The 21,677-nt window shown below is 47.9% G+C and overlaps 1 protein-coding gene across 5 annotated transcripts in view; it reads right to left on the bottom strand.

Moving 5' to 3' along the window:
* Window positions 1-21,042, bottom strand: part of MFHAS1 (multifunctional ROCO family signaling regulator 1) — a 34,908-nt gene extending 13,866 nt beyond the window's left edge. For 4 of the 5 annotated variants that reach the window (XR_009486216.1, XR_009486215.1, XR_009486214.1 and 1 more), the window contains exon 1: window positions 17,825-21,041. Coding sequence is in view for 1 of the 5 variants with exons in the window: in XM_059844356.1 (XP_059700339.1) it covers window positions 17,825-21,026 (3,202 nt within the window). In the remaining 4 variants the exon portion in view is untranslated. Of the gene's footprint in view, window positions 1-17,824 lie in introns of all 5 variants that reach the window. The other variant, XR_009486217.1, reaches the window with a different exon arrangement.
* Between the last annotated feature and the right edge of the window lie 635 nt (window positions 21,043-21,677).

The raw sequence follows: 21,677 nt of genomic DNA, 5'->3' as shown, positions 1-21,677 counted from the left end.
CACAGAACATCCACTTGAACACTAGACACCACTGACTGCAGACAGTCCAGACAGCAACAATTCCCATCAGTCTCAGCCCATCTTTCCAAACAGTAATTTCAAAGCTATTACCCCTCCATCACAAAGGACACGCTGACCCTTTTTTTCATCTAGATGATCAGCACACTGCAGGTCCAACTAAATGGGGAAAAAAAAAACAAACAGTTTAAAGGAGTTCTCAAAGCCATTACTATTGATAAACAGTTAAACAAGCAGGGTCCACTAAAGTCTGCAGGGACTACCAGGACTTGTCACCATCCTGCTACCTCTGTCTCTCTGTGTTTAGGTTGCAACACACGAATAGGTGGCCACGTGAGAAGCCAGCCCCCAGCAGGCCATACAAGACTCAGTCCCACTGACTTCCAGCCTTAAGCAACTGATGAGACAGAGCCAAAACTCCGCCTGCCCTTTTACTAAATTCAGAGAATTAGTCAAGTCTGTGAGACATATTTCCTCACAATAGTCTAGCTACGAATACTGCACCCAGAACTGGCTGATTGTTTTCTGCCTGCTCCAACACAAAAACTAGAAAGCCTTAATGCAGCTACATGGGGCTACATGGTGCACTTGAGGATAAATAAAAGGAAGTACCTGATGCAGACTGCTACAACACAAGGGTTCACAAGCAGACCAGACCATTAACTGGCAAAATGTCTTTAAGCATTACGAAGGAGACAAATCTGTGTGCTGATGTCATCTGCTGATGACAGCCTAAGGCTGGGAGAGCACTTGAGACAAGTCTTTTTCCCTGCTGGCTTGCTCCTTCCTCGCAAGATGTCCATGCACGCCATGGTTGAAGGAAGGATTCTGGCTAGGAAGCCCCTCTTCCAGAAGCTGACAGGTGTCCAGCTGGTAAGTGAAAAACTTGAGTTTTTCCTCGTAGTAATCTTTTACACTCTGCCACAGCATCCTTTCTTTTCTTCTCTTCCTTTCCCCCCCCCCCCCCCCCATTTTCTTACCTTTTGCCAGCCAAGAAAAAGGAGAACAAACCAAAACACACATGCAAGACTTGCATCTACGTGTTCTGCCCAACAGTTTTCTCCGAGATTAAGTAAACTCCTTTCTGGATAAAAGTAACTTGACTCCATGAGAATTGCTGTTGCCTTAGGGCCATTCCAAGGTTTCAGTGTGTTTTGCAAACTGAACTAGAAGGAACTGTATTTTCAGACCTGTGGTGGTAAGTATTCTCTCCCAGATCACTTGAGATGCATGCACAATATTCCCCTGTAAAGCTATTTTGGTCACCCTAAAACACTCGCTGCTCATCAGGACAACCACAGAGCCCACTTAAACACAGGAACATTTATTTTTTACCCTTCAACATCAACTGGTCTAAGGAGAAAATTCTTTACACCAAAGGTCTTGCTCATATTCAAATGTTAAATCAAGTGTTTTACTCACTTATTGAACCAACTTGAGGTCGTCCCTGTTCTAATCTATCAGCATGACTTCATATTGAAGTCTCTTTACTGGGGAATTTGGTCTATGCACGTACATCACAAAACTTATTCTAGGCTCATGCTTAATTGGAACAAAGTGCCTCCTTGGCATTTTTCCTTCAAAGCTATCTACTTTCTACATAATAATAATAACTAACCCCACACTGCATGCTGTCCACAGGTATGGCTTTAGCTGACCACGAAGCTGCAGGATCAGAGAGGCTTCCTTAATTACAAGGACATCATATACAACTTCCTTCTTTGCATATATTTGTTTCATTTACATTCTAGTTAGTTGAGTACATCCTTAGTCAAGTGTTTCTTCCTTACGAAACAAAGTATGACACAGATTTGGATCAAGATACATGGCTAAAATCAGAGGGAGAAGAGCACCGAGACCAGCCAATTCTCCTTTTGGAGGAGGAGAATTGCATAAGGCCACTATAAAAACATTGCTGGCACACATGGATGTGCCCAAGCAGCACTCCACAGAGCTCAGAGCCTGAGTCTCCCTATGCAAACAGAGGTGGAAACCTGATTTTTGTTTTCAATCTGTTCTACTTGTTTGGCTCAAAGTATCTTTTGTTATTACCAAAATTGCAGTATTCAAAGTTTGAGTGATCTGCTGACTTTCTCTTGCTCAATGATAAAGCTCTGTCCTTTTACTATTAACAGCTTTTACTTGCTCCCTTTTCCAGAGGGGATGAGAAATAATCTTTTAACTTTTCTTTTTTTTGTTGATTTGTGATTCCTCAACATTTCCAATAATTTAACCACTCTTTTCTGACCCTCAGATGACAGACAACTAACTGCTGTAAATCAATGCAATAGCTAGCTTTTTCTTACAAATACCTTTTTCCCCAATGAAAAGTGCTTGTTTGTGAACTTAATATTATTATCTCAACTGAGACCAATGCTTATTGCTTTTTATTTTACTGTTGGAATGCCTCCCAGTGAGAAGTCATGTGAATACAGAAACAATAGCTTTGCTACTTAACTCTTACAGAGTTCACTGCCTGCTAAATGCCATCTGGTCTGGGTTCTCAGTGCCCAAAAAACACCGGCAGCATCCATCTTTGCTGTTTAAAAATCACTTCTATGGTAGTCACATTTGTTACTGTAACAGGAAGAAGTTCTGGGGCCCAGAAAGAACTCATCAGCCTCACATGGAAGCAGCAGTGCTGCCAGGAGAACATTTAACTCCTCCACCGTTTCTTCTACTCCTCTGCAACTTTCTCTCATAGGGAATTCTATCCTACAGCTGAGCTCTCTCCTGGTCTCCTATTTGTACTGTAAACCAGTATTACTTCTAGGTTTCCACCAGGTGGATAACTCTGGGGTACTTATTCACCAGTGTCATTGTAACACAACCCTGACCCCCCCTCTTTCAGATGTTTTATCAGCTCACCTGAACTGCAAGCTTACCGGCTCTCCTCTGGATGGGATCTGTCTTGGGGAGGAACTTCCCAGCCATCAACTTACACTGATCAAAAAGGAGACTAAGGGATATCTAAAGCATACACTGGAGGTATGCTCCCCAAGAGTGAGGAGTACTGGGATTGAAAAAAAACAGGAAGCAGCAGAATGCTTGCTCTCAAATGCCAAGTGCCAGAATTCAAGTCCACAGTCAGGCTTGCTCTGGGTGAAGGTGAAGCAGGTGTACCAGCTCAAAAGGTGGCTACTGCCAGAAAAGTGGGAAGAGGATATACTTCAGAGCTACATAAGAGTTCACACGCTATTTTAGTCAGTGCACTTTCCACAATACAACAGTGGAGTAACAGCGAATGAAATAAGGTCAATCACACGCACTGTATGCCATTGCCATTACAAGAGAAGTAAATGCTGCCCTTTGTCCAGGACCACAGTTTGTTCTCAGATGCAGGAAACCCTAGAGGACTACCAACCAGTGTTTTGGACACAGAAGGTTAAAAAACGGAGTAGAAGTCAGACTGGACTAGATCAAGCCTTTACTTCTCTCCACACCAGAAGTTTGCTCCGTCAGTGAAAAATTCTGAGAAAGCACAGACGTACAAGCTGCATCTATCTGGGCACGTAAGGATTGTGCATGCTTGGTGCTACTGGAAATGTGTCCCACAGTTCTGGACTTCACCAGCAACCGCCTGGGAGCCAGACAGAGGTACCAGTGTCCCTCAGTCTTCTGCATTTTGTTCTTAAACACTGAGGCCAGGAAAACAGTCCTCCAAGCAAGGCAAAGCTTTATTAAAAATGACTTCTGATTAAAAAGGGGTTTTAAATCCTTTTGTAATGATGACCGGATTATCCGCATCATGCTGCATTACGCAACTGAGAATAAAGCAGCACAGAGCAAGGGGTGAAAGTGCTGTCTCCAGCAGAACTATAACTTTGTAGGCAGCTCTCAGTACCAATGCTCACCTGCAAGATTCAGATGGGATCAGGTGCACTTGGTACATGCCAGAGAAGCAGAGTCATGCACAAAACTTCTACGATGCAGCAGCTGCAGAACATAGGCTGTTTTGCCACACAGCTTTCAACCAAAGTTGCTATTTCAGAGAAATACTGATGCTAAATGTTTCAGGAAGCACAGTTCAGAGTAATAAACTCTGACCTGAACGCTGGGCATAATAGGTCTGCCATAAAACGTGACAACTTGTGATCCCATACTGGTGATAAACCAGAGGCTGGTCAAGAACTGCCTTCAAGGTGCCCAACCTCACTACAAGGACCATGCTGCCAGCATCCACCCTGGTGCCCAGGGGCAGCAGCAGCAGCGACGCAGCAAGTGAGCAGCCACACTGCTCAGCTTCCCTTAGCCAAAGACACCTGCGCCATACTTGCACAGCTGCCAGCTTTTAATGGGAAGCTCTGCAAAGTGCTGGGCCAGAAGTCCGATTTACAGATTCAGAGCCAACCTGCCACACTTCCCAAAACAGCCCACTAAGCATCTCCTCTCATCACACCCTCTTCAGCCCAATGGTTCATTGGGGGTTTCTTTATTTATTTTAACTTTTCTTCTTTTTTTGAAATCAGACCCTGTCTGAATCACTAAACTGAACATGATCTTGCCATGTTTGGCAACATTTTCTATACATTGTGTTAAACTTCACTGCAGGCATTCAAAAAATGTGCATGTGTGTATGTACATAACATGCTAAACACTTTTGTCAGAGAAGTAAGATATGATTTATTTCAAAGAAGGACAAAGAACAAGTTAAAACTAACAGGCAGCTTCAAAAGCTTTGTGGTAGCTTTCCATTACAAAAGGCACAGCGAAAGGTAATTTTTTTTTCTGATCCCAACAGAAGGCTCTCAAACTTTTCTTTCATCCAAGGAAGTCTTTAGTTTGGCTGAGCCTTTGAGGCACAAACACAATGCTTAGGAAAGGACGCACACAAGACTCAACTCTTGATTGTTTATTTCAGCACCTCACCCTAGGAAGGCTCCAAGCTGACCACAGCAGCCACTTGCTGAGCTGAATGATTTGCCTATTCAAGCATCAGCTAAGATCTTTCCAAAATCCAGTAATGATCACCTCAGAGCCTGTAGGGCTCCCTCTGGGCAAACACATGCTCCTTTGAGAAACACTATAAACTTCCTGCTTGCTCAAGCTGCCATGAAAATGTCACCAGTGCTGCATCACAGCATGACCCTTCATGTGGCAGCATGAGTGAGACTCCTGACAGTACAGGCTCAACAGGCTCAACACTCCTGACCGTACAGGTTCAGGTATGCAGATCTGGCTGGACCTTTTAGTGAGGACAAAGCACACTGGAGTTTCATTCCCTACATAGCCCTCTGGCACCATCATGAACCTGAACAAAAGCACTTGGAGATGACCAAAGCTCCAGAATGAGTCTTAAACTGCCTCCATTTTACCAGCTGAACATTTTTACACAATTGTCCACCAGAAGCTTTAAATGATGATAAAATAAGAAATAAATTCTTGCTCAGCAGATTTCTGGGATATTGAGGTCAGCAGAAAAAGGCATCTCTTCCCAACATCCCAGTTGTCTTCCTTCACTCCATCTCAACATGAAAGCAGGCGTGGGATGTTCAGAAACAAATCAGAGGGCTGTTGAAGCAGAGCAGTTAGCTATAATAAAATAAGAGCTCGAACCTCCACAGAGAAAGTTTTAATAAAAGAGATGGCTTTAGAAACACCCAAACAAATAAAAATCCCAAACCAAAATGAGTAAGGAAGTTTGACAGCTTGAATTACATATTCCTGACACCAAGAGCTAAAGGTGCTCAGCAAGGCATGATTCCACCAGTGCATTTTCCAGGCAGGGATGGCTCAGTCCTAACAGCGTACAGTGAAAGATCCATGTATTAAAGAGAACTGTGAAACCAGAGGCATGAGTAGCTCCCATGTAAAGTGCCATTGCATCTTCTACTTTGCTGCCAGTCAAACATCTTTCCTACACTGTCCTCCTTGAATTTGGAGGATGAGTGAAGTACTGGGAGGGAAGGAGTGTGAGTGTGTGTGTGTGTGTGTTAAAATCCATCACCACTGCCATTCACTACATCTACAAGATGTTGAAGAAGTTCAGAGCCATCAAAGCTCTGAGCCCCAGAGACCCTCTACTGAGTAGGGAGAGCTCAAGAGAAATGAGCAGGGATGTAAGGGGGCCCCAACACAGCACTGGCACATGCTCAGCATGAGCAGGCTGCCCTCGGAGCCCTGAAGCTGCAGCATGGCCGCCTGACTTCACAGAAACAAATTTCTTCTTTCACACTATAGCCATCACTTAGCGCCCAAAAAATAGATTTAAGCTGTTCTGTAGTAAAAATAACAGCGACCAAGAAACATTATGTCAGATCACAGGAAGGGGAAGCTCTTTTTTGTTAGATTTTCTAAATTTAGCCACTTTGATATACCAGAGTCATATGGATATGAGACTTTTCCAAATCTAGCGCATGCATCACTGTCTGAAATAAGAGCATGAAAATCTCTCGGACAAAGAAAGAGGCCACTCAAAAGGAAGATTTAGAGAAATGCAAAGGGAGCTGAAAATTCATTTGATTATGCAACGAGTGTAAGTAGGCCTGGTGCTTGCTGCTGACTCCCTGGTTTGGAAACCTGCCACCAAGCATCCTCTGCATCAGTACATTCAACCCCATCCAGCAGTTCTGCCTATAAAATTGCGGTGGGTTAACCCTGGCTGGATGCCACAGGCCCACGAAAGCCACTCTATCAGTCCCTTCCTCAATGGGACGGGGGAGACAAAATACAATGAAAGGCTAATTGAGATAAGAGCAGGGAGAGATCACTCACTAGTTGCTGTCATGGGCAAAATAGATTTGACTTTGAAAAATTACTTTAATTTTTTTACCAATTAAATCAGAGAAGGACAATGAGAAATAAACCCAAATCTTAAAACACCTCTGCCCTTCCCAGACCTTCTTCCTGGCCTTAACTTCACTCCTGACTTTCTTCCTAATTTTGTCTACCTCCTCTCTCTCCAGTGGCACAGAGGGTCAGCAATGGGGTCTGCAGTCACTTCATCACAGATCGCCTCTGCTGCTCCTTCCTCCTAAGGGAAGGACTCCTCAGATTTTTCCGCTGTTCCAGTGTGGGGCCCCCTCCCACAGACTGCAGTTCTTCATGGACTGGGGTCCCCCACAGGGTCATAAGTCCTGCCAGCAAACCTACTCTAGTGTGAGTTGCTCTCTCCATGGGTCCACAGGTCCTGTCTGAAGTCTGTTTCAGCACAGGCTTCTCACAGCATCACAGCCTCCTTTGGGCAACTACCTGCTCCAGCTGCAATTGCTGCTGCAAGGGCTTTTGGTTTTTCTCCCCTTCTTATCTGTTATCCCAAAGGTACTACCACCATTGCTGATGGGCTTGGCCTTGGCCAGTGGTGAGTCTGTCTTGGAGCCATCTGGCATTGGCTGTCAGAGAGATGGGAAGTGTCCAGCAGCTTCTCACAGGAGCTAACTCTGTAGGGCCCCACTCCCACTACCAAAACCTTGCCATGGAAACCCATGGCAAAAATACAGCCACACATAGCAAGGGTGTAAGAAGCACCAGGCAGACCAGGAGAGGAAACAAAATCCTCCATCTCTTCTCTTCACTGCAGTAGCATAGACATATAAAAAGGATAAGTTTGTCCATCTTCCCCTGCTTAGAATATCCTGGAAATGTGGAGAGGTCCACCTGCTTGTTTCTCTCTGAACACAGCATGCCGGCTTCCTGAAGTTACAGTCCAGATGAGGCTTCCCCAAGAAAGCCAATCCATCCAAAGGACTACCCGGGGAATACTTTGAGCCAGAACTGATTATTCCAGCTCTCACTGCTCGTTCCTAGTTGAGCTGCTCAGCAATACAATGGTGCAAAACAGAGTGACCCAAGAAGTTCAACAGTGGGACAGACGCTGGCTGGCTCAAAGCCCACATTAAGGCAGTGGAGGCCAAGCTAGCAGCTGTTCTCTCAACCTACAGCACACTTTTTAAAAACATTTTAGACCCAGAAAAACCTCTCTATCATTAGAGAGAGCTTGTCACCACACAGCTGTTGCTGAGTCAGACACCAGTTTGTCTGGATTTGCAATTTCCCATGCCCTGTGGCTACTCCTGGGTGCGTCTGCAATTTGCAAGACGAATTCTCTCAAAGGTGTGCAGAGCAGCCCAGCTGCCACCTTACTGTCCCTCCTGCTCCAGCTCCTGTGTGTCCCATCATGACTAAATCTCCCTGCTAAGGAAGGTCATTGCTCCTGTGAGCCACTCAGCTTCACAAATTAAGAATTCCAAAAGTAAGGGGACAACTAAGTTATGCAGTTGCCTCTAGTCCTCCTTTGGTCCCATGTAGACAAGGTCCCAGCTATTCAGCTCTTTTTGAGGAAAAAAAAAGAATTCTACATAAGCAACTTGAACTATTCCCTTTCACACATCACAATAAATACAGCTGCACATTATTATACATTGAGGATGTAATCCTGTAAAGTACAAAGATCAGAAATTTGACATACAATCAAGCTGTTTGCCTCATAACATAGTAAAAGAGAATATGTGCACAGACTGGTCAGTTAGACACAAAATAAATACAGAGAGAGGGTGGAATGATAAAAATTGAAGTGTCAGGAACATCAATATGAGATGACTGCTTCTCAGAATGGATCTTTATCATCAGCCATTACCCCATCTTTTGGTACTTCTTTCTTTATTGATCTCAATTTATCTGAGAATTTTAATGAGAGATGAAAATGCAACTGTTCGGACATGGGCAACAGGAATATTTAGAGTATAAGACTGATGTCAGGCAGCCTCAGTCAGAGGTCCCTGCCTCTCCATCCTCCACACTTTACAGCCTGTGCACACTGCTAAGTTCTTGCTTTCTAACACTATCTGTTCAGAGAAAAACTGCTTGCCATTCATACCTGACTGCTGCTTTTAGGAAAGAGGCCACAGGGAGTGGAGAGAGGTACTAAATAGCCAGCAACAGAGTTCCACAACAGCTAGAGATGCAGCAGGGAGCTGCTGCACCATGCAGACTCATGGCCTGTACTGCAGGACAATTTTGCAGTTCTGCTGTGTCCATAATAAATTTTCAGAAACAGCATGATAAAGATGCCTTTTTCTTCTGCTGCAAGAAGCTCTCCCTCTGTATGTTGCCCATGCAGCAAAAGGGAGGGTCTTCCTAAATGTGAGAACACTTAGGGATAGCCAAGGGACAAATCAGCCCTTCTAGCAGTCCTCTGCTGCCAACCTTGCACTGATACAGAAGAACCATATGCAGTGCACATGTCTCTCAAAGTCAAGCAAGGCCAAATCACTGTACACCTTCAATATTTTTCCACTGCGTGGTTTCATGGGGCAGAAACTGCTAGATGCATTTGCTAGAAGCAAATTAGGTCAAGTACCTCTGTCTCAAATCAAACCCTGTAGATTTTGATACTGCGGAAACCACAGCCAATTAATTTTTTAGGAAGTTCATAAACAACCCTACCCTGCTGTATGGCAGGATCTGTGCCTTATCAGATACCATCGCTCATTGGTATTGCTAGAGAGAAAAACACCTGCTAAAAATGTAAAGAACATGCTCCGAGAGGAATTCAGCACACAGACTGGAAAGTTACTACGTACACATCATTCAAGAAACAAGTCTTGAGTGAAGCGTGCCATAATCTTGTATTCTGTTAGGACAAAAGCCTACAATATTAATTTTATTACCAGTCTTTTGTGGGGATGAGGCACATAAATCCCTGTCCTACCACTGACGTACCTTTGTTTTGTTTCTGGCACACTGTAACAGGAAGAGACTGAAAACTCTACAGAAAGTGATGGGTACCATGAATGAAGGAGGAAGGAGCTTTCCCAGAACAGTGTAGGTTCCCTCAGATAACACAAATAAAAATGCTTCTCTAAACTAGACTCTTGGCAAACATCATCCTAAAACTGGATTAAAGAGATATCCTGGTATTGCTTTCATAAAGAAATGCAGAAATGCACTTGGAAAAGCTTGCGAAATCCCGCCAGTAAAAGCCCAGCAGAAGTCTCCCATCATCTTATCAGCACAATTCAATGTACCCTAGATCAACAACACTACAGCTGCTTCCTGGAGTGTTCAAGCACCAAATCCGAGTCAGCACTTGACAATACAATGCAGGTCTGAACAGGATTTGAGACTGAACTTTATTTTGTGCTGAAGGTTACTTGCCCTCAGAGTTCAGTCTAGTGTGATCTTCACAAACGCTCAGTTTATTGGCCTTCCTAACTGAAGCACCTTGCTCATCTCAAAGCTGTTTGGTTCAGGCAGAGCTTGCCATGCTCAACTGCGAATTCAGAATTAATGCTACCTTGAAAAGTCTGTAGGTCCTAGGCCATTTTCACACTCATCCCCTAGGAATCCACAGCTAAAACCACTAAGGAGTGTACTCAGTACACCTTTGGGTAAAGCTCAGAGCTCTTGAAAATGACCACTGGGAAAACAAAAAAACAAATCTGAAATTAAGGTCTTGCTTTAAACCACAATCAACTCCAGCAGACAAGCACTCCAGCAGTCACAGCTCAGTCTGAGCACAGCCTCCATTCACCGGCCACAGACAAGCCACCCCTAACCACAGAACCTGGTAAGTCTGAAACCACAGCACCACTGACCATGTTGGCAACCCGACCAGTGTTGCCACCAAGCTTTAGCCAGGAAAATACCACAAGTGCAATATGTGTTCAGCCTCCAGCAGCCTCATGAGGAAGAACCATAAGCCCTCCAAGGCGGGGATGTTCAGTCCATTTGAACATCCCAAACTAAATTTCTAACAAAGCCACCAGCCATTTTATTTTCACAGGTCTTGCACTCCCCCATCTCAGTTCTTACATCTGGTTCTCCAGAAAGAAATTGCTAGAGGACAAAACTCTCTTACCTGGTCTAGCTGGAACTAAGGCCATGTTCACACAGGTGACCTTGCCATCCAACACTGTAAACTTCATCCATGCAACAACTTCCAAAAACACCACAGCTCCCTCATCCTCTGAATAAGACAGCTCCTTCTTGCTGTGGTCACCAGAATCCCATCAGCTCTCATGATGTAGGCAAGACCACCATATAACACACCATGGAGGCAGGCTGAGACTTCTGTAACCCAAGTGCATTACTTTCTTAGACACAGTTAAGTTCTTAGCTAGTAAAAAGCACTGACACATTTTGTTTGCAGCAGGGGAATTTGGTGGTTATAATTCACACTGTACTTTAGGCACTCCCTTCCCACTCCTTGTCCCTATAACAAGCTCCCTGAAATAGGTATTCCACAAGCTCCAAAGCACCTGAGAAGGGGTGATCTTATTTGGCACCAGCCTGCTTACTCTCACAGTTGTCCAAGCACAGGTACCACAAATAAGGAGAGGGAGGTAAAAGGCCACAACTGATGATCTTGTACTCAACCCACAGAACACAATTTTCTTTACCTATCTACGGAGGTTATTCTTGTACACTGATGACTTCCAAGAACTAAAACCCCACACAGGACTTTTCACTGCATAAATTTTCCCCTTTCTCCCCTAGCAAATTGTTTTCAAGAGCCAAACAAGTAGCTTGCACCATTACTAGCAAATTACTAATTGGAGAGCATGGTAGGCTATCACAGTTGCTTGCTTAATACTGCAAAAACAATGGACACCACAGCATACAGGAGAATTACCTATCAGATGCACTCTTATTTTGTTTTTAAACTGATACTGTTTTTTTACATCTCTATCCCAATGTCAAGTAACATGTTCACATCCCCAAATGACAACGATTCAGCACTGTTGGTGATTTCCCACCATCCTCTCCTGAGATGCACAAGGAGTAAGCCCCTTTAATACACCTGCATGTGGATCATTCATGTGCCAAATCTCAACTAAACCTACATGGGAAAACTTTTCCACTTCAGTGCTTGTAGAAGTAGGTATCATATCACCAGATGTGTGAGCACACAAGACAATGCAAAGCATGTTTCATGACACCTGTGTCCACAGCACGCTGAAGCAGCACACAAATCAGTCCTCATGTAATCAACTGACTCCACAGAGGGGAAAACCTCCAACAACAGCTTATCTCACCCTCACAGTCAGTAGCTTTTAAACAGATCTCATGCAATGAAACAAAGAATCATTTGGTACCCAGCAAGTCTTTTATAGGTAATTTCCTGCAGAGACAAATTTCAGCAACCGTAATAAAAAAAACAAACCAAAACCACAAACTAAAAAAAAAAGTAATGCACTGAAGGCCAAGAACTCTACTTTGCTTCACTAACCAAACCAAAAAGAGCCACTCAACCAAAACTAGCATCTCCCTGGTTCAGTGGTGGCAGATCAAAGCCCAGAGGCTCAATGCCCAGAGATGACCCCCATGGGGAACAGGCCAGGGCAAGACAAGTTGTTAAAGGACAAACCAGAAGAGTTTCCCTGTACCAGAGCTGACATAACAGGAAAGCTTGCTTTTATCAGAAATGCATAGGAACTTCTTGAATAAGGAAGAGGATTACTTCAACAAATAAAGAGGATTTCTTCAAGCAGTGTTAAGTGTGCACTTTCCATTCTAATTTCAAGTAATTTTAGCAAGTTCTATATTAAGAGCTTAAAAATAAAAGCCCCCAAACACACACAATATGGGTAACCAGACACTGCAGGACAGCTGTAAGAAGGCAATTCAAAAACCTCAGCCTTTCTTCTGGCATCCACATTCCCTCCTGTTCCTGCATCGTCCCAAGCCAGACTGTCAGACACAAGCCCAGGTCTGCACTACTTCAGCTCTCTTCAAAGACTTATCCCCACATCCATACCCCACCAGAGACAGTCCTATGGCAGCCACCCACTCTGCACACCACATTCTTCCTCTGGCAATTTCTCAGCTTCCTCCAAGACCACAGATATATTTGTTGTCCCTTTCAACAAGTTGTTTGAATTAGAGGATGCTTCAGCCACCAAAAAAGAGGACTTCAAATACTGACCTCGCAACACATAGGTTAATATGAAGGAAATCTCTAAAAATCAGTGATGGCACACAGGCTGCTTCTGTGTTCCTACACTGTTACCTACAGCAAGTCACACCAGTCAAGGCTGTCACTTCAACAGCATAGAAATCAGCTCCAGTCAGTAACCTTAATTATCCATGCTAGAGCCACAGAATAACAGTAGCTTCCCCAAGTCCAGCAACCAATTGATGCTCTTCTCTTGAACCACAGGGCCCTGTTCAGCTTCATCCTGCCACCCAGATCATCTACGTCCAAAGATCACATAGTGCTGAAGCCTTGTCTCCCTGTCTCCAATTAGTACTCTGCTGAAGCCACAGCCTGCAGCATATGTGACAACCGCCCCAAAACAGCCATAGCATCTACTTTGAAAGTCAAGGAAAAAAGACTCCACCTGCAAATGGGGAAAATAGAAGGCTGCCTAATGTTAGCATCAGGCTCTCTAACAAGCAGGTGTTGCTCTATTGCAATTGTATATGAAAAGAACCCCAGCTACTTAAACCATGACTACAAAGCGGAATTAGATTCCTGACATGAGCCTTTCACCAAGTGGCAGCTCAGATTTTGAAGCAACTTCGGAGCCCTTCTGACAAAACCAGTCTCACCTGCTCTCGGCTCACCTTGCATGGGGTAACTTGACAGCATGACACACCACAGAATCCTCCACCTCTCTGTCTCCTGACTCCATCCCAGCCACCAAGGGAGGTCATGATAGCTTTTGACTCCAACTCATGGCTGGTGAGCATGTTCACTTTGAATCATGTGCATATGGTGGCCTAGTTCGCCCTGCTCTAGCCATGACAGAGAGACTCACAGGGGAACTACACTATGATACCTCCATCTCTACCCCTTAAGGTAACTGGCATTGTAATCCCTGCTTCTGCTCACCCTCAATGTGGGAGACAGGCAGAGTAGAGGCTTGTGATCTCCCTGCTCTGATACCTCAAGAATGGGAGAGCAAGGCAGGTGGCAGATGCGCACTTTCCCTCCACAAGAGGCCTCTTGCTAGTCCTCCAGAGCCTTTCAAATCTCCCTAATAGCTCTGAAGCATCATTTTGGACAGGGGCTGCTGGGCTCACACAGTATCTTTGCCCACGGCTTTCTATTTGTTATCATGTTTTTACTCTGTGAAAACCCACATCACCTTATCTTACTTGCTCGTCTTCTGTGATGGACACAGATCCCGGCCTTCTTATGTCTACACTCACACAACCCCTTCACAAGGCAGGAATAAAGGAAAACCACTGGTCAAACATAATCCCTCCCAGCCCAAACACCAGAAGAATCATGCACAGGACATCAGGACACCTTGTACAAAAGGTGCACCTTGTACAAATGAGTCTGGAAGAGCCTGTGGTGACCCAGACCCAGCCTAGCACAGGGCAAGGGGAAACAGCAGCAGGGCAGTTAGCAGGTGCATATGAACACAAGCTTGGAAAATCCAGTCACATTTGTCCAAACAAAGCACATGTATCTACTATCAGCCAGATAGCAAACCACCTCCACCCCCCAATCCCAAGTCACTTAATAGCTTATAAGACATGAATAACCTAAAAGCTCTTCAGTCCAGGGGCTAAAAGAACATCACATACAAATGAGAGCATTCCACAATGCCTCTGATGACCCAACTGAGGTCTTACTGTCTCGGAGAGGTGAACCATTCTTGTTCGTCACTCAAAGAGACATATGACTTTCTTAGCCTGGTAGGGACGCTTTCATTTATATATAATGCAAATGTAAAAGAAAAAAAACTAATTTAACACACTGAGCTGTTATCAGCCAAGTGGATGACTGCAGCCTCAAAGCATACTGAAATTCCAGCTCAGATGCCAATTCAGTTACTATTTCGTCCAGCTACAAAACTGTTTCAAACACAAAAACTCCCTTAAAAGGACCCCAACAAGGCATTTTTATATCACTTTCATTCACTCTTTGCAATAAACCCTCAGAAAACTGAATCCAGAACCTCAGTTTTTATTTACCATTTCTACACACAGTAGCCCTATTCCTAGAGTATTTCTGTGTGTATTATCAGTGGAAGCTACAGTGTGCAGGACAGAGACGAAAGGGAAGGAGAAGAAAAGCAAAGATTAATCCTCAACTCGTGAACTCCCTTTTTGAAAGGGATTCTAAAAAATTTTGGATGACCAAAGAATGCACCATCAGTTTCATGAATGACGACACAGATTGCACAACCACACAGACAGCCAGACTGCACTTCCATTTTTGAGCACAAATTTGGCAGTGTCTACACAGAAATATTTCCCTTATTAAGGTCAACTGGCTGCAAAGCACTTCTTCAGTGCAGTCCTAAAAAGCCCACAGACCTATTTAAGTATTAGGAGCATTGTAATTGCCAGTGATTTCCACTAAAATAGCTTGAAAAGAAACACAGACATCTCCCTCACTACATATTTTTGTAACACTAGACCCCTCTCTTTCCTACACCTTGTCAAAAATGACACTAACCATGATTCACTTGCATGACAGCAAGCTTGGCAGCATGGCTTAAACAGGCACGCCTCCTGATCAACAAAATCAGGAGGAAAAAAAAGTCTTGAGCTTCACAGTTGCCATTTAGGGGCTCCTAAACAGTCTTTTATTCATAGAGCAGATACACAGCAAGGAATATTTTAGATTAAATGCAGACATACAGACCTCCCAAGTCAAATCACAGTTCACATTGTTCATATAGTCCAGATCAAACCTGGGCTAGATTCAAGCATCATCCATGACAACAAGCAGGCTTCTCAATAGACTTAATCACTCTTCAGCATTTCCAGAGATCAGTCTTGCCTTTTAAACATGTCTGTCTGCTGTTCTCCCAGCAAGAGTCACAGAGTATCCATGTTTAAGAGTCATTCCCTGCCCCAAAGCAGGGTCACACCTGAGATGCTATCCTCTGCCCCTGATAGCAAGGCCTGAATTTGCTACTGGAATGCCTCAAAAATGCTGCAACCCCCTTTCCACAGGCAGCATCACCCAGGTGTCATTTGGAGACTTGGCACACAAGCCCCAGCTCCTCCCATGCTCAGTACACTGCTTACCTGGGCCTTTCCTTCCCAGCACACCTGGCCTGGCTCCCAGGCGAGAGAAAGCCTTTCCCACCTCTAAGGAAACATATATGGCACAGCCAAGTCCAAAGGAAAAGGCCCTTCAATGCCCCTCTCATGCTTCTGAACCTGCTCTGACCATCACTGGGTCAGCAACAGTCTGCAGACAGTCTAGCTCCTCTTCAATTTCCCTTTTAAAGCATCATCTACTCACAGGGAGAAAAGGGACAGCCACAAAGCATTCACCAGTTTAAAAAAAAAAAAAAAAAAAAAAAAAAAAGAGATGTGTGACTAGAGACTGGAATTCACAAGCTAAATCTTCAATAGGTGCCCATCACACTGCACACTCACATGTCTGCTGTCGTGACTAATTTTGGCAGGTTTTTGGGGAGGGTTGTTGGGGGCTTTTTCAGGGGTTCTGTAGCAGGTTCAGGTTTTCAGTTTCCAGAGTTTTTTGTTTGGAAAGCAGATCACATTGCCCTATGCACCATGTCAGCAGCAAGATATCACTCAGCACGTCTCACAGCATGGGTTCACCCCCGAGTCCAACGGCTCTTACATAAGTGAGCAGTTGGAGGGAGATACAGCTGATGGAGCCAGGAGTCAGGCTGAGGAGCAAACTGCACCTCCTTATTCTAAATGTCCAGAGGGGAAAAAAAAAAAACAGCAAAAAACAAGAAACCAAACCCCAAAACAACCCCAAAACCCCCACACCTTAATAATCACATTGGCTTATGAACAAATTCAGCACCACTGCTTGCTCTAAGTCAAATCATGGTACATTCCCTGCACAATTTAAGGCTACCTCTTAATAATGTTCCACCACACCTCCAACATGGTTTTTACAATGCAGATTTCTGGAGCATTGCTCACAGTCCAGAGCGCGTTTTGATTACATGCAGATTTACACATCAAAGCACCTTTCCCACTGCACCCTGCAAGCCGCAGAGCAAGCCCAAGCGGAGCAGGGAGGACACTAGTTAGTACCTGCACACACAAAGTAAAACAGATGCTGCTGGAAAACATCACCGATAAAAATAACAACTTTAGAGGTGACAGCTTTAAAAAGCACCACGACCTGTCACGTTCCACAGTCTGGTTATGCTTTTTTCGTTTGAGGAAGGGAGAGAGAGGAAGGAAAATAAAACATGCTTGAGAACAGCTCCAAAAGGCACAGTTTGGGAATCACTTCTAGGTGATACACTTAAACAAAGACGGAATATCCTTCTCTCTTCGGTGAGGAATGCTTCCCACTAGAGACAGGGCCCAAAGAAAGCTCAGAGAAATCTCTTTTTACACAGGGTTATAGAGACCAACACACCCATTGTCTACCAGGAGGAGCTTTCCTGCATTCAGACTAACTGCAGCATAGGCCAGGTTTTGGGGGTGGAGGGTCAAAGGGGGATACCTGCAATGTTTTAGGCATCTCTATTCATGTTTACAAATAGCTCCAAGGAAGTGGGAGCTGCAGGGTAAAAGGAAGTAGGGGGAAAAAAAAAACCCCAACACCACAATCCCACTCAAAGAAATCAAAATAAGGAGGACAGTTCAGAGACTTCTCAACAATGGCACTGCCAACCCTCAGGGCCAAAACCCAAAAAGCAGAGAGAAAAGGCGCAGACAAAGGGGCATGTAACACTCCCCTCCTCTCAGAATAAGGTTATTTTAAGCCTGTCTCCTTGGAGCTACCCTAATATTTTCTCTCATGACTCAAACCACCAAGGAAAGGAGTTAGAGCAGAGAAGACAAGAAAAAAGAAAAAAAGAAAAATAAAAAAAAAATAGAGCTAGGGCTGACCTTATAAGACACTTTTCTAGAAGGGTCAAAGCTCCAAAAGAGATGAAAGGCAAGCTGGGCTGTGCCTTACCTGGAAAAGTGTGTGGGTTGGGTGACCCTCTTTTAAGGCACTTTGAACAGAGGACATGCACAGTGTAGTACAGGCCTGGCCATTCCTGGAGCAGGACATTCAGTTCTTCCACTAAAGGCGTAATAGCTTGCCAAGCTGTCCAGATATTTGGTAGGGACGCATGACTAGCGATAGACAGAGTGTCTGGCTGCAGAGCTCCCTTGGCAGGCCGATAACTCACCACCACAGGCACCTTTCCCCGGTAGGCATAAATCTGGTATTTGCCATCCGACCGCTGAACCACGTGGCTGTTAATCTGGACACTGTAGCGTGCAAATAAGCCGGGTGGGAAAATGAATGGAAAGCTATACTCAATCTGCAGCTGCTCGACCACGAAGGACTGTCCGCTCAGATTGGTGCCGTTGATCCATGCCTCCGCATGGGGCACTTCGTTTTTCACATAGCAGGGAAACTTGTACCAAGCAGCCGCCCCATTTAAGGGCTTGCATTTGGGTTTGTTGACACAGTAACATAGCCCCATCTTCTCCAGCAGCTCCAGAATGAGCTGCAGATCCTCCCGACTCTGGACGTGTGGCTTAAGAAGGAGACGGATAACGTGGGCAGGAAGAAGGCCATGCAGCAAGAAGCCCTCCACGTAATGATGGAGCTGAGCGGTCCTCAGTTCGTCAATCTGGCTGTCGCTGAGCAGTTTCTGGAGCAACACGGTGGCATCCCGCTGGCAAAAGACATTGAGGATGTCTATGAGCCGCGGCAGGTTGTGGAACACATACTCCCGCAAGGTCAGATGCTCCTCAAAGTAGAGCAGCTTTCCACTCTCGTGCAGGTAGGATAGGGCACTCTGCAGCCGGTCCTCCGTCAGGCCTGCCTGCAAGCCCAGCCGGGCAGAGTCCCACCAGCTAAGCCACAACTGCTGAGCTTGAGGCTGGAAGTGCAGCTCCTCCAGCACCTGCCAGGACTTGGGCAACACCCGGTGCAGGTTTGGGAAGATATCCCGGTGCTCGGCCACCGAGAGAAGCTTGTCCCGCAGACGCCGCACCTGGCAACGGTCCTGGCAGCTGAAAGGCAGCACTGGAGACAGGATCTGTGGGCGGTGGTTGAGAAGATACTGAAACTGGGCTTTCTTTCGCCGCAAGTTTTTGTCTGAGACCCCGTAAAAGGCAGCATGCGGGCTGGAGCAGCGCAGGTCAAAGTCCTGTCCCAGAGCCTCATCCACCTGCTGGACTAAGCTCTGGAGTCCCTCAGCATCCCTCTTCTCCTGCTGAGCGATCTGGTGATGGATGTCCAGGCACTTCTCTTCCAACTCCCGCTCTGCACAGAGGTCGGCATGGGTTCCCACCATGCACACTACGGCATGGGGCACCTTGGAACTGAGCCAGTGTAAGAAATAGCCCACAGAAGGGTAGAAGTGCTGAGGGACGTAGGCACTCAAATTCACCACCAGCACGTACAAGGCTCCAGGGGAGAGGAAGAAAGACTGGATCACATCATAGCTCGGGTCCCCCGCCAGCTCATACACAATGAATGTCAGGCCCCTCTCTGCATCTGCTGTCCAGTCCATCACCTCGATGCCCCTACTGCCTCCTGACAGTCCTAGTCCCAGTGGTACTCGGGGCACACGGGGCGGCAGTGACGGTGCAGGGGATGTTGTGTCCCCTTTTGCTTGGTGAGAGGGCACACGAGAAGGGATGTCCTGCCGCTCAACAGGGAGACGTTCCACCTGCTGCCTGACAGGTACCCGAGTTGAGGAATTGTCTTGAGGCTCTGGAAAGGGGCAACACCCAACTGCCACCCTCCCAATGTCCTGCTGTTGCCCAGGAAACCCTCTGTGCTGGGTGTTCCCTGCCTCCAGGCTTTCCATGTCCTCTCTCTGCTCATTTTCCTCCATGAGGCACCGTCTCAGCAGAGTCTTTCCTGCATCCTTTAGGCCCATGAGGACTAGTTTGAGGCGGGGTTTCAGGGCAGGCTGGGAGTGGGCCAGCTCCTGCTGGTAAGCTGCAATGTAGGGGATGCCTTTCATGCACACCTCATAGGGGGGCTGGATGAGGGGATTGTCTTTGATCTTCCACAGGGTGACACGGGAAAGCTGCCCAAAGCCCTCAGGCAGGATGGCGATCTGGTTGCCTTGCAGGACCAGCTCCTCTAAGCTGTGGAGGAGCACGATGGAGTCAGGCAGGTAGCGGATGCGGTTGTTGTCCAGCCAGAGAGTGCGGAGCTGGTGGAGCTGACAGAGGTGAGGGGGCAGCACGGTGAGCTGGTTGCGGCTCAGGTAGAGCTCCTCCAGACTGGGCAGTGCTAAGATGGCAGAGGGGAACTCCCCCAGCAGGTTGGATGAAAGGTTCAGCATCTTAAGCCGCTGTAGTCTGCCGAAGCCAGCGGGCAGCGCCTGCAGCCGGTTGCCGTCCAACATAAGGCTCTCAAGGGCACTCAGCTGGCAGAGACCCTCGGGAAGGGACGCCAGCCCGGTGCCGCTGAGCCACAGGATCTTGAGGCGGCGGAGGGCAGCGATGCCCTCGGGCAGGGCCCCGAGGTGGCGGTTGCCGGAACAGTCGAGCTCCTCCAGGGCAGCCAGCTCCAGCAGCGGGGCAGGGAAGGAGGGCAGCAGGTTGTGGTCGACGTCGAGGGTGCGGAGGTGCCGCAGGCGGCCCAGGCCCTCGGGCAGGCGGCGCAGGCGGTTGAAGCTGAGGTCGAGCTCCTCGAGGCAGCCCAGCTCGGCGAGGCGGGGGGTCAGCCCCGGGCCCTCGGCTCCCAGTTCGTTGTGACTGAGGCTGAGCTTGCGCAGGCCCCGCAGCCCCGCCAGCGCCCCGCCGTCCCCCAGGCCCCGCAGCCGGTTATGGCTGAGGTCGAGCTCGGCCAGGCGGCCCAGGTGGCGCAGGGCGGCGGCGGGCAGGCGGCCCAGCCGGTTGCGCCGCAGGCTGAGCACCCGCAGCCCGCTCAGGGCGGCACCCACCTCCTCGGGCAGCTCCTCCAGCCCCCGCCCGCTCAGGTTCAGCGCCTCCAGCTCCCCCAGCGCCGCAGCCGCCAGGGACGGGAGACGAGGAGCGGCGGCACCGGGGGACGGCGGCGGCGGCCCCCCCGGCGGCCCCGCGTCCGGCTCAGGCTCGGGCTCGGGCTCGGGCTCGCCGGGGCCGCCCCGCAGCTTCCGTGCGCGCAGGGCGGCGTCGCGCCACAGCCGCACCGCCTTCGGGGGCTCCGTCTGAGCCATGGCCGGGGGAGCGGGCCCCCGCCCCGCCCGACCCTACCTGCCGCCGCCGCCGCCGCTGCTGCTCGCCATGGGCGCGGCCGCGCTGCGCGTCGCCGCCGCCGCGACGGGCTCGGGGCTCCCCGCGGCTCCGCGCCGGCACTGCCGCCGCGCCGCGCCGCCCCGCGCACGTACCGCCGCCGCTGCCGCTGCCACCGCCCCGCCGGGGGCGGGACGCGGTCACGGCCCGGCCCCGGCAGCGCCGCGCCGCCCCCGCGCCGGGGAGAGCCGGCCTTGCCTCAGGGGGACACCCCGCCCCTGCCTACCGGGCAGCGGCTCCTTCTCCCCGAGAAGGAAGGGTCCGCGTGCTGGCCTGAGACTCCCGGCCTGCGGCTCCTACCCCCGGCAACGCCCGAGAGAGCGGCTGTTCCGCTGTTCCGGTGGGGTGAGCCCGCCTGGCCCCGGAGGCAGCACCGGTGGCGGTGCTGGTGGCGGTGCCGCCGGGATCCCGGTTGTGACAGCCGCCGCCCCGGGTCTCGCCCTGGGCCTGGGCTCTCTGAGAGCTTTGCGAGCCGCCCGACTCACCACGGAGTTACGGCAAAAGGTGTTGTGTTGCCCCGTATCATATTTTTTCTCGAGGCAAGGGCTGATTTTTCATCCAGCCCTGCAAGAAAC

The sequence above is a fragment of the Haemorhous mexicanus genome, chromosome 4 (genome assembly GCF_027477595.1).
Source record: "Haemorhous mexicanus isolate bHaeMex1 chromosome 4, bHaeMex1.pri, whole genome shotgun sequence".
In the NCBI taxonomy this organism is placed as follows: domain Eukaryota; kingdom Metazoa; phylum Chordata; class Aves; order Passeriformes; family Fringillidae; genus Haemorhous; species Haemorhous mexicanus.
This window is presented reverse-complemented; position numbering and strand designations above follow the sequence as displayed.